General features: G+C 40.7%; 2 protein-coding genes across 3 annotated transcripts in view; one reads left to right on the top strand and one right to left on the bottom strand.

The window, feature by feature from the left end:
• The window catches only part of ksr2 (kinase suppressor of ras 2), a gene marked incomplete at both ends in the record, with an annotated part of 102109 nt that extends 100402 nt beyond the window's left edge, over positions 1 to 1707 (bottom strand). For both annotated transcript variants that reach the window (XM_083904435.1, XM_083904434.1), the window contains one exon: positions 1534 to 1707. In XM_083904435.1, the coding sequence (XP_083760561.1) occupies positions 1534 to 1707 (174 nt within the window). The remainder of the gene's footprint in view (positions 1 to 1533) is intronic.
• A 3296-nt stretch (positions 1708 to 5003) lies between these two features.
• On the top strand, positions 5004 to 11719 carry rfc5 (replication factor C (activator 1) 5; the record flags this gene model as incomplete). Its single annotated transcript, XM_083904417.1, has 11 exons — positions 5004 to 5120; positions 5659 to 5723; positions 8576 to 8712; positions 8817 to 8896; positions 8988 to 9061; positions 9596 to 9755; positions 10692 to 10773; positions 10887 to 11016; positions 11220 to 11297; positions 11464 to 11518; positions 11620 to 11719. The coding sequence occupies exons 1-11, from the start codon at positions 5074 to 5076 to the stop codon at positions 11717 to 11719; spliced, it is 1008 nt and encodes a 335-aa protein (XP_083760543.1). The 5' UTR covers positions 5004 to 5073.
• Positions 11720 to 12825: the final 1106 nt, after the last annotated feature.

Here is a 12825-nt window from a genome sequence, read left to right as displayed (position 1 = left end):
TTAATGTTGTTGTGCCATCTAGTATAGTATCTAGAATAAATACAGTGGATAATATTATAAGTGCTAATATTAACCAAAACATTTACAGAAACTAGCTCGTTTTAATGGTTCTGCGCCATCTAGTATGGTATCCAGTGTGCGAAATACTCATTAATAATTGGGGGGTCCCATCTCCCATTTGTTGGACCTTTTCCACAGCGCCAGCAATTAATTAAAACATTAAAATACAAAATTCCAAATAAAATCATTTACATTTTGTCTGGTTATATAAGATAAGAAAGCATGTGTATTATGCATGTAGATCATATATGTAACGCTGAAATTACAAAAATCTTAAGGAAAAAAGACATGTTTTCCAATTACACTGTGACATGTTTAGACCCCCTTCAAGCTTTTGAGGCTTTCAGGGGGTCTCCAATGATAATCAGGGGGTCTAGCCCCCCAAGACCCCCCTGTATTTCGCACAGTGATGGTATCTAGAATTAATACCCAACCCAGTTACACCTTCAAAAAATAGGCTTAACCTGAACTTTTATTATGCCTGACACTTTAGAACTACAAAACATGCAGCGCACTACACGCCTCCATATTGCAATCCTGTACAAATTGTACTTCCTTAAGCTTTCTTCCGGGTTAGGGTTATTTTAGCACTTTTTTTTTACTGCACTCGCTCTGTTTCACCGTCTGAAGGGGGTGTGGCAAAACTGATTCTGCAACGTTTGAAAAATGAAAACAGAACTTCTGGGGATCGTAATTGGAACTACTTTTTTGTTGTGGAGTGAAAATGTGGCTTAAAGTTTGTTCAGACATAATGTGGCTTCCTACCTAGACGGTGCCCCATACAAGTCAATTCATCAGATCGATTAATAATAAACGTTTATTAGCTAAACGTTGCCGCTTGTGAACATACTGCAAGGACGCAATTTACCAATGCTACGATGTTCAATCACGAAGGGATGCAACTTCTCCCCCGCTTAGTATGTCGATGTTGATTGGAAACGAAGGTCAAAGTTCATGTGACAAGTCCCGTGAGACACCGGAGGGTCAATAATTACTCGACCGCAAGAGGTCGCTTAATTTTCAAACGTAACGGGCGGTCGTAATACGCTGCTTGTACATAGGACCTTATGTGGTCGTTTTTTCGAGGAGGACAGTCTCGTTCTTTTGGCGTTACGCAAGGGCCTCCGCATGGATGCGCTGCGAGGACTATGAGCTGCGCAGGTTGTCGTATGGATTGTAAACACACGGGCTGCCTATAGGCCTCGCATGTTCTGATGGAGATCAGCCACCTTCTCTCTCCGCCACCTGCAGAATGCGCAAGTCCATAATAGCTCACTGCAGTCCCGAAGCCTCTTGATTTATTGCACTGCACAAAACAGATATAGCAGTGCGCCTTTTACGCAAGCCTTTGCATGTATCGCTGAGAAATATGCACAGTGGCCTAGAAATAAATGAGAGACAAACCCCTCTCTATTGATTTATATGAATATGCACAGATTCAGCCATTCTGCTCAGCCTGCTGCTGCTTCTTACCTCCAGCGTTCGTATCTCTTTTTGTGTCAAGTCGTTGGATGTGGCACATTTGGTCCGTAAACCCTCCAAACTAGAAACGCTTATGTCAATCATATTTTGCACCAACTCGCACTGCTGCAAGGCTTTCTGCAAACTAAGATGCTGCTCCTCGCTTTTTGTCATCTCCTCGTTCATAGTTTGATCCTCTTTTCCCTCTTTGCACTTAAAAAATAAAAGATGGAGGGAAAAAATATATATAAAAGAATTCAGAAAAGAATCATGGAGAAGTCCACGGAGCAGCGCGAGCTGCAGAACGCCATGAAACGAGATGTTGTGGGTTTACAGACGCGCTTTGAGCCGTGAGAGAGACGACTCCATTGCAACAACAGTCCTTCCACAACAGTTCCTGCTGTTTCATCAAAGGTGTCTCTGTCTCAGAGCGAATACAACACGGAGACGCTGAGCGGGACTGCACGGTTTACCAGAGCATCCATTGAGTGTCCCTCCCCCCTCCTCCTCCTCCTCCTCCACCGATTTCAAATGGATGTTTAAAAAAAGAAAGAAAAGAAAAAAAAGAATGAAAAAGCTGCTCAGCGCATGATAAGCAGCCGTGTGTCCATGGAAGAGCCCGCTGCTTTAAAGGTGCTGCTGCGGGGACTGGATGCAGGTTGTCCCTGTCTCCCGTGGCAGCAGCTGCATCCCGGTTCGCTCCCACCGCACCGACATGTTTCCTGTCAATCAAACCCTCAGCAACAGCATCGCATCGCCCAGGCAGCAGCAGCAGCACCGCCGTCCGTGAGCAGCAGCTCTCGCGAGATTGGCGATGGCAGTGCAGTATATAGGCTCAGTGTTCCAACACTTTTCACATGTTATGAATTAATTTATTTAAATATAGTTGTTTTAATAATAAACTTAAGAAAAGGAAACATTTTTCTTTTCGTTTTACTCTCTTGACTTTTGTCTCTCAAGCCTTTGTTTCTTTATTTTCCACACAGTTGCTCATGTGTCTTGAGATTGGTGCCATATTGTGTCTATTTTGCATATTGTTGGTTTAAATAATGGGAAAACATGTTGAGAAACAAATAATATAATAATAATAATAATAATAATAATAATAATAAATGGTCATAATTACACTTAAATGTACAGTTCGTCGTCGTCGTCCACTGTTTTCTGCTGCTGCAGTAGTACAAACATCTTGCAGCCACAATCAGTCTTCCTTCAATCTTTTCCACTTAGTCCGGTTCGTCGCAAGCTTCCTTAGCTCCCGTAGGTTTCTTTCTGACCGCAACGGTCCTTGTCCTCTTTCTTTCAGGTCCGCCCTCAGTAGACTCAGTAAGTTTTTGCAATGTCTTCCTTTTCTGGATCTATATGTGTTGGATCCTATCAGGGCGAAGTCCAAAGCCTGTTGTGCAGGTGTGTCGGTCGGCCGAACATGGACCACCTGGCATGTTTCACATTTGTTGATAGCGGGCTTGTTCATCCAGTTCACCCTGCACCTAAAGCCCCCACAGGTCTTTATTGACTATAGGTTTTAGTTTAAATGTTTAATAACTTAACATAAAAGTGACAAAGATGTGGATGTTTTATTCATTTATTATCTTTACTCTTTGCTGCTGTAACAATGTAAATTTCCCCACTGCGGGACTGGATACTTTTAAATCTCGCCTACAAACTAATTTTTACTCCTTGGCTTTTAAAGGGACACTGTGTAGTATTTATGGGTTTATATAACCCAAAATCCACTTTTTTATATATATTATGTGCTCCTGCATTGTCTAGTCGATGTATAATAGTTGTTGTTTCATTTTCGTAGTGTTTCAAAAAGTCATGTAAAATAACATGGTCGCGGGCCGCGGTTGCATTGCCACTGTTAGCAGCGAGACGCCATGTTTCTACCGGAGCCTGTAAGGACAAACGCGAGAGAACAAATCAAGCGTCTCTTTACTTGTTGCGTAAGTCCCGCCTCCACTCTCTCGCTTCCTCTGCTACGGCCGCGGTAGCTCGCCCTCTCCCTCGCCTCACGAACCTCATCTGCTGACACGGAGAAGGACAACGAGGACGACATTTGATCAGCTGCGGATACCGTAGCGCTCAGGGAAGGGAGGGGGTGAGCAGAGCAGCAGGTCTTTGTTGTAAATTTCAGCCTCTCCTCTAGATGGCACTATAAACTACTTACTTCACCTTTAACATTAAAGTGACAAAGATGTGGATGTTTTATTCATTTATTATCTTTACTCTTTGCTGCTGTAACAATGTAAATTTTCCCACTGCGGGACTGGATACTTTTAAATCTCGCCTAAAAACTCATTTTTACTCCTTGGCTTTTAATACAGCGTGAAAGTTGTGTGGTCTCTGTCTGTCTTTTACTATCTGATCTTATGGTTATGGTTGTTGCCTTTTATATGCTTTTAATTAACTATTTTTATTTTTTTTATTTTAACTTTCTCTATTTTACTGTTTTGTATCTGTTGTGCAGCACTTTGGTAACTTTGTTGTTTTTAAAAATGTGCTATACGCTACGTATGCTCCCTGTGTATTATTAAAATTAATATATTTCATAGACTATATTTTAAAATAACACTAAGACAAGCTGGCACAATAAAACAAATAAAAAATAGTATATCAATAAGGAGTGTGTAAAGGAAAAGAAGATGGCATGATCAAAGCCAGCACGTAGAGAAAAATGTTTTTTTTTTAAGACCAAACACAACCAACATTACATTTTAAAAATATCTGTCATGTTATCATGATGAATTCTGATACCTTTACTACTTCAGGACACAAGGCAGAAGAGAGTCTGTAGTTATGAATCTTTGTTGATACTGCATTAATTACATACTATCACCTGATATTATATGATTAAAAATAATAATGTGTCATTCTTAGGGTGTTTAAGCAGCAAAGAGGATGGTAAAAAAAAAAAAAAAAAGTTGCGTGACTTACCTGCAGCTGCTGCTGCTGTTGGTGAAGATGATTTGTTATGCTCCTCAATGTTCATCATGTCCACACGCTGCTCCACTTTGACTGAGATTCCTATTTAATGCATAGTTTACATAATAAACAAACCCAAACTGCAGAATAACCTGATATGGATATAAATTACGGAAGTTGTCTGGGACAGTGGCGAGGAGTAAATCACCAGTGCTTGATTACTGTGTCTGTACACCTGTGCACAGGCTCAATAACCCTGCCTAGTTCTCTATAGTTCCCCCTGTGGCAACGTATAAGGCTACAACTAAACGTAAACACACACAAAATAATATGAAACTAAAAACAACTTATATGAAACTAAACGACTCCTTCAAAAAGTAATGGGAATATAAACCTACAAAATGAATATATTTTTGTTCCAGAAATGTATTTTACACGAGAGCGCGTCACCGAGGCCCCGCCCATGAAGGGCTGGATGGAGGTATGTGGTTGGTCGTGCGCCGTGACGTCACGGCACGTTTTGTTGTGTAGCCGGAGCGCGGCAAACGCTGCAGTCAGGAAGTACGTGCAACAAGTAAAGTTCTTATTTTCGCCACTTTGAGCCACATTCACTGTTAACGGGGGAACATGGCGTCCATAAACAAAGCGCCACTACAGAAACGAAATCTTCCCTGGTGAGTTTAAAATCTCTGTTCATGTCAGGAGAGTTGTTAGCTAGCTAGAATGGTAGATACTCTGTATAGTGTGGCTCGTCACTAGGAGCAGAACGCCAGTGTCTCGTCTTGTGAGAACGTTTACTTGTCTGATAATTCATATTATCTTACTCACCCTTGTGAATTGAATATGCGATGTGCAATCACTGGACCTTGGCTTTCATTCGGCTCACATAACGATTAAATAACTCGAGTTTCGCTTTGCTTGTTGGTTTGTTTATTACATTAGCACATGGTGCAAACCCATACCTGCCGAATTGAACAGTGGCACTCAATCATTCAAAGTAGATAATACTGGGCGAAGTATATAGCATATGGTCCCTCTTCCATCAGTGAGATGTTATAAAAAAGATCAAATTTAATTAAGTCTGTTCAAGGATAATGCAATGAAACAGAGTTGATTAGTTGCGCGTTCGTTGTAACTTGTTTACTATAGTGTAACGATATGGTGTAACTATATTACAGTATTGATTGATGTGTTTTCTGCTCAATATTCCAGGGTTGAAAAATACAGACCACAGACACTGAATGATCTCATCTCACACAAAGATATTCTAAGCACCCGTAAGTATATAGACAATCAAAGTAACCTAAACATTCTAATTAGACCATCTGACATTAATAATAAGAGATCATAAATATTTTTGGAAATCTTTCAAAACGTGTTTAAAAGTAAACCATTTATTGTTGCTTATTTGGCAAATAACAAATGATTTAAATAACAATTTTATGTATTTATTTTACTTGTTAAGCACTGTATTTAGTGATGGGAGGATGAAGCATTGAAGCTTTTCATCCAATTGGTTCACTCGAGTGCAAACCTTCTTGAAGCTTCATTTGCATTTTGCAAAAGCCTGTGAATAAAACTGTCAGCAAAATAAAGAAGTTGCGGTATGGCCAATGATTATGGTTTAGGGGACACATCATTGTTTTTTATTTAAAAACAACTATTTCTCCACTGTGGCAGGTCTTAGGCGATTTCTTTTTTTGACTGCTTTGGAAAACACCCGCTCACAGGTGATGAGGCAGGCGTACACAAGAATGCCACTGCTAACTTATATAAATGGGGATAGATATATTTCTCTCTCCCAGTGTTGAAGGGGGTCCTCCAGCCTTACAATATTTGGCTCACAGCCAGAGAAGACCCAATGGATGGTGGTTTTTCCAATTTCATCAGTGAGGCAATGATCCACCGTAGCAAGCAAAGGTATGACCTTTGAGCCAGACACCTTTTTTCCCCGAGAGAGCTCGGTGGTTGCGTCATTAAATGGTCCTAGGACAATCAGACACTCTGACATTATACCATATTCCTCTGATGAAATAGGTGAGATGTCTGTTGTGAGACTTTCCAAAGTAGCACCCACTGGCTCTCTTTGCTCAAACAGTCTTTACAGCATATTGTCAGTGCTGTTCCAGCGAGTTTCCACTTCCTGGATAAGTTTGAGTTGAGGCTTCCCCAGTTGTTCCTGTACCACTGCAAGCCTCCTCTGACAAAATACAATTAAAAAATCATTCATTGTGTCAAGGCACCAGAATTATACACTAAAGTAGCATTAAAGAAACCGAAATTACGCCACAGTACTTACCTTTGCAGTGGTACTGCTCCTGAAATATCCCACTATCTTCCTGGACTTGGCTTGGATGTCAGAGATTTCAGGGGTCTGTTCAAGGGCCTTCTTCACCACTAAGTTAAGGGTGTGAGCTACACATATGGCATTTTATTTAACCTTTATTAAATTAAACCACATTTGAGCCGTAGCTCTCTTATTGGCAGCCCCATCTGTTACAAGGCATGTAAAATGTTGCACTCCTAAAACAACTGTATTTAATGTGCTGTAGTCATTGACACAATGGCAGGTGACAGCGATGTAGGCCTCTGTGTTGATAGTGGTCCACATATCTGATGTCAGACTTACAGCTGCTGCCTTCTCAATGCTGGCCTTAGCTTTCTCCTTCATCTCCTGGTACCTGGCCTCCACCATAGCTTTCAGGGCCTAAAGGAAAGAAAAAGCATTTAGTTTAAAAGTATGAGGTGGCTCTGTAGCAGTGTGTATTGTGGCTGTCCTGTGACTGGTGGACTCAGGTTTGAGCCTCAGTCCTGCCTGTCCACATTGTTAATGGTTTTATTCAGTAAAAGCACCATTTTAATACTTTTATTACCTTCTTAGTGGGGAGAACATAGCTTGGATTAATTGATGCTATTATGCTAACCAGGTCTTCATCTATTTGAGATTTTTCTCCTGAGGAAATAAAATAAAAACAAAGCACAAATATAAATATCACACACATTATCTTATTACACTTGTAAAATGTTATATAATTTAGTTCCATTACTGCATGCTATATTATCATGGCATTTTTGATGGCTCACCTGGGGCCTCATGTACAAAGACTTGCGTGGATTTCCTACTAAAACTTGGCGTACGCCAAAACCCAGAAACACACACAGCACAAATAAATTCAGATGTATCAAAGTGTGCGTACACATGGATCCAAGCACGTTCCCTTTGTACATACCAAATCAACGTGGAATTGAGCGCACATGCAGAGGTGCCAAACTCCTCCCTGTTCACTCCACATTTACATATGCAAATCAATTTAAACAGACCCTGAGATTCACCTCTTTGATCAAATAACGCACTGAACAAAGGAAAGAAAAGGAATTTCACACAGTTTGAGCAAGAGACTCTAGTGAATGAATAAAAACACCCAGGGAGATTTTGTTTGGTACCCTGTCAAGGGATAAATATGACAAAAAAGACCTAAGTCGGAGTGTGTGTGTGAGACTGTAAATCCCGTGGGATCCGAGCAGCGTACACACACACACACACACAGATTAAAAAGAAATGGTCAGATCTCAAGGTGGAGGTGAAGCGGAGGGTTTCTGTCCACCGCTGAAGCAAAGTGACCGCAACTGGTCATACAATTAACTGCTCACAATACACATCGCTCATGCGTAAAGATGGCAGGATATTAAACACTTTGACTCATGTTTAATTTTTATTTTATTTCTCACTATTAATGAATTTTCCAACTTTACGCCCGCTTTTACTGACATGAATACTGAACACAGGGAGAGGATCAGGGGCTTGTTGGAAAGCTCTGTAGCTCTAATTTCACCAGCAGAAAATAAAGAAAACCAAAAACATGATATTTGAATGCGCACATGCCCAAATGGGCATAGCAAACACTTCACCTTGTACAAAAGTAATGACAGCTGAAGATAAATTGCTTTGCAATATTAATCATTAAGAAAAAAAATATTCTGTAGAAATATTACTGTACATACCTTGTTGGGAGAAATTTAGATGTTTCCACACAGGGGACATCCTCCTCTTCTTAGCTTAGCTAAGATTTTGTTTAATCGTCAACCCTGTCATATTCAGATTTTAAATGTTGTTTTTCCTTCTCCTCAGTCCAGCGGTTCATCAGCGAGGACAAACTTCCTCATCTCTTGTTCTATGGTCCCCCTGGAACAGGAAAGACCTCCACCATCCTCGCATGTGCCAGGCAGCTTTACAAGGACAAGGAGTTCAACTCCATGGTGTTAGAGGTATGATGCGATTCCTCCAGTCCACCTTTTAATTCATCCTGTCTTCTTCCTCTTGGTTCTTGAACAGATACTGTATCACATATATCTGGCATATTATTTCACAGTTAAATGCATCAGATGACAGAGGTATTGATGTAGTACGAGGCCCCGTTCTAAGCTTTGCCAGCACCCGGACAATCTTCAAGTAAAATTGAAAATACACAATCCTAACACTATGTCATCTGCAACACAGAAACACAAGGGTAATCTTTTTGATTGTCCGTCTTGCCCTCCAGGAAGGGCTTCAAGTTGGTGATACTGGACGAAGCTGATGCCATGACCCAGGATGCCCAGAACGCCTTGCGTCGAGGTAAGGCCATCTGCTCGGCAGAGCGTCGCCCACTGTGATCCGCATGGCTCAGTGAGCAGCTGCTGAATTACAGGCTCAAATAAACACTAGCTATATTTTGAGTTTGTGAAACACAGTGAATACAATCATTTGTGTGGCAGATCATTACTGCCAGTGAGCACCTGAACAACTATAACACATTTCATGTTACAGATATTATAGTTGTTTTTTTTACTATTTTTAATTGCATGCTTGTCTGACAGATTGCCAACCAGCTATGCTGTTTAATGACCACAACATATCACTTTATGGATTTTATCTGCTCAGTTTCTAATAAAGTTTAGTTTCAGTTTAGAATATAAATATATTTAATAACTATTAGCAGTTTCTCAACAAAATAACATGGCAGTGTTGCATTAAGTACAGGGTTTCCATGGGTCCTTCCCATGCTGAGTTTCTGGAACCCTAGTTCCGATTTCTGTTTTCCATTATTTTCTCTCACTTATCTCTCTCTCTCTCTCTCTCTCTCTCTCTCCCTCTCTCTCTTTGTCTCAGTGATTGAAAAGTTCACAGAAAACACTCGTTTCTGTCTCATCTGTAACTACCTGTCTAAGATCATCCCTGCACTGCAGTCTCGCTGCACCAGGTTTCGCTTCGGCCCGTTGAACCCAGACCAGATGATCCCACGGCTGGAGCACGTCATCCAGCAGGAGAGGTTTGTCTGATGTAGGGATGGGAATTTCAAACATTTTTAGAGTCGATTGTTGGGGTCCATGTGTCGATTTTTTTGTCGATTTTTATTTTTTATTTTTTTTACAGCAGCAACAACTGCAGCAATGCGGGCATGAAAACTATTCTACACTGTACTACTTCGTTTTAGGCTCAAAAACATGGCTGTAATGTCCATTATTGACCATAAAAGCAGCAATAATAAAAATGAGGGGCAAAAAAAGTGGCCAGACACCTCAGGTTTTTGAACCTACGCTTGTTGTGTCCACCAGAGGGCAGGATCTTGACTGGGTGAGATGCCGTCTTCATTCGTGTAGATGGCTTATCGTTGTGTCCTCCCCCGTCCTAAACATTAGCGCAAGGTCGTTCGCAATGCACGCACGCACACACACACGCTTGGACACGCAGAGCCACTGGAGAGAACTGCTGTTGTCACCATGTAGGCTAAAGTTACAGGTGACTGGTCACACACTCATCCTACAAACCAGCCTTTGAGCACCATGGACAGCGGCCAAAGCTCCATAGTTACCTTGCCGACCCGCCCTCACCTATTCCATTCACAAAAAACGGGCCATGACTCGTCCTCTGCAATTCACACACCATCATGTGAGAGCGCAGGGAGCCTGGACAGCAGGCTCACCTTTTCGTGCACAGCTTCTTTAACCTCGTTGGTCGTGAACTTTTTGTTTGTGACACTTCGACTTTTTTAAATTTAATTTTTTTTGTTAAGGTGCGCACGTGTCGATTGTTGATCGATTTGTCGAAAAAAAGTCCCATCCCTAGTCTGATGGTTCTGATATGTTCTCCAGTCTTCACATCGTAGTTATTATATCCTGGTTTAAGTTGTGATGTGAACATTTAAATGAATCAAATTCATGTAGATGTAAAAAGGTTTTTAAAGAGTGACTCTTTTTTGTTGTAGTATTGATGTAGTTCCAGATGGAATGAAGGCCATTGTGACTTTATCATCAGGTGATATGAGAAGATCTCTCAACATACTTCAGGTAAACGACTCACTGCTCCATTCTGTTCTTTTCTGGACAGTGTTTTAAAACTTGACAGGTTATTATTGTATAGCATCAGGTCACCTGGACTGACTGTACCTCTGTGGTTTCAGAGCACCAGTATGGCCTATGGGAAAGTCACAGAGGACACAGTTTACACGTGCACAGGTCACCCTCTCCGCTCAGATATCGCCAACATCCTTGACTGGTCTCTGAACAAAGACTTCACTTCAGCATATAAGCGTATCCTTCACTGTGTCTCTTTGAGGCTTTACTGTGTTCCCTACCTGCTTTTTACAGCTTGTGAAACTGTGTTTAGGATATATATATATATATATATCTTGAAATTGCATCTATATATAATGTATTTCTTTTGCATGTTGATGGCAAAAAGTATGTAACTGTTAACTGTGTTAAACGAGTTGTTTCTTTAACACTGCTGGCAGAAATCCTTCAGCTGAAGACGTTGAAAGGTTTGGCCCTGCATGACATCCTCACTGAGGTTCATTTACTCATACACAGAGGTGAGGCCACAGTAAAACATGGCATGAAATTTCAGCTTGAAACACTTTCTTTAAAGCTGAAATATATAAGCTGAAGACTTTACAATATCTTGCTGAACTACATTATTGACTTACCTGTGAAGATGCATGGTGTTATTCATTTTTTTCTTCTTTTACCCTCTTGAAGTGGACTTTCCTCCAGCTATTCGGATTGGTCTGCTCATCAAGTTGGCTGACATTGAGTAAGTGGGACAGTTTATGCTTCAAAATCAGTTAATATTCATACTAATAAAGCATGCAGATGATTTAAGTTTTTCTTACCGGTCACGTGTCGTCTCTTCAGACACCGGCTCGCCTCTGGAACCGACGAGAAGATCCAGCTGAGTGCCATGGTCGCAGCTTTCCAGGCTGTGAGAGACATGGTGGTCAGCGAGGCATCGTAGACGACGCTGCTTTACCACACACACACAACCAGAGACACGTGAAGAAGAGACGGAGTTCAAAGATTAACACAACAGCCAGTTACTCTTTTAGCCAACATTCCTTCTCTTCTATCCTGCTCTCAAATGTAACTAATCTTTCTTCTGTTAATGTCCTTTCTTTTTGCTTGTTTTTCCTCCCTGTGGATCACAATGATGCCGTGAAGCGCTGAGGACTGGTAGATTTCAGCTTGTTTCACCACCAATAATAATAATAATAATATAAAACGGTGGAATTGCTCATTTGTCTGTTTTTGAAGAAAACGGATGTTCTGTAAATCCCGTCTGCATGTCAACACTTCCTGTGGGAAAATGTAAAATCACATCATCAGTGTAGAATACAAACAAAAATTCTCACACATGTAAATGTTTGTATCAGTTTTAATAAAACAATTTCCTATAATTGCTGTTTTTCTTACATGAATAATAACGTGAAGGTACAGAAGCAGGACGTGTTGTTGTAATGGTAAACACAGTAATTAGAAATACATGTTATTAAACACAATAAATTAATGGTATAAAATTTATATTCAAGTCAGCATATGAGCATAGAGTCAATGCATCGTCTTACAGTAGTAGTGCTTTAAATGTAAATTAAATTTGCATTAAGAGCTGCACTGTGCACAAAACCAAGCAGTAAAAGCCTCGGGGGACGTTCACATACAGTGTACTGTGTGGATATAGTTATTATTTTGATGCATGTCAGATGTGCACAGAGTGATGCATGTGTTGTGACATGTCACCCCAACATGAAAATATTTAAACTTTATTTCAAGTGCAAAGAGAGCTTTCATTGAGTCTTTTGTTTACATTGGACCAAAGAAGTCGATCAACTGGTCTGTTCACTCATAAACCCTGAGCCTCAATCATCCACATCAGGAAGAAAGATGATTCATTCTTATTATTTGTTTATTTTAAGTGTCATTTACCTCAGCGAGGCTGCAGCAAGCATGATCATCCGGTACTCTGCACGGCTACGAACCATTTTAATCTCTGTGTTTGCAGTTTGCACCTGATCTATCCTGAAGAACAGGAACCAGTGAACGGTTAAATAGCATCATGTTTAACCT

The sequence above is a fragment of the Microchirus variegatus genome (assembly GCF_963457635.1).
Source record: "Microchirus variegatus genome assembly, chromosome: 18".
Classification (NCBI taxonomy): Eukaryota; Metazoa; Chordata; class Actinopteri; order Pleuronectiformes; family Soleidae; genus Microchirus; species Microchirus variegatus.
This window is presented reverse-complemented; position numbering and strand designations above follow the sequence as displayed.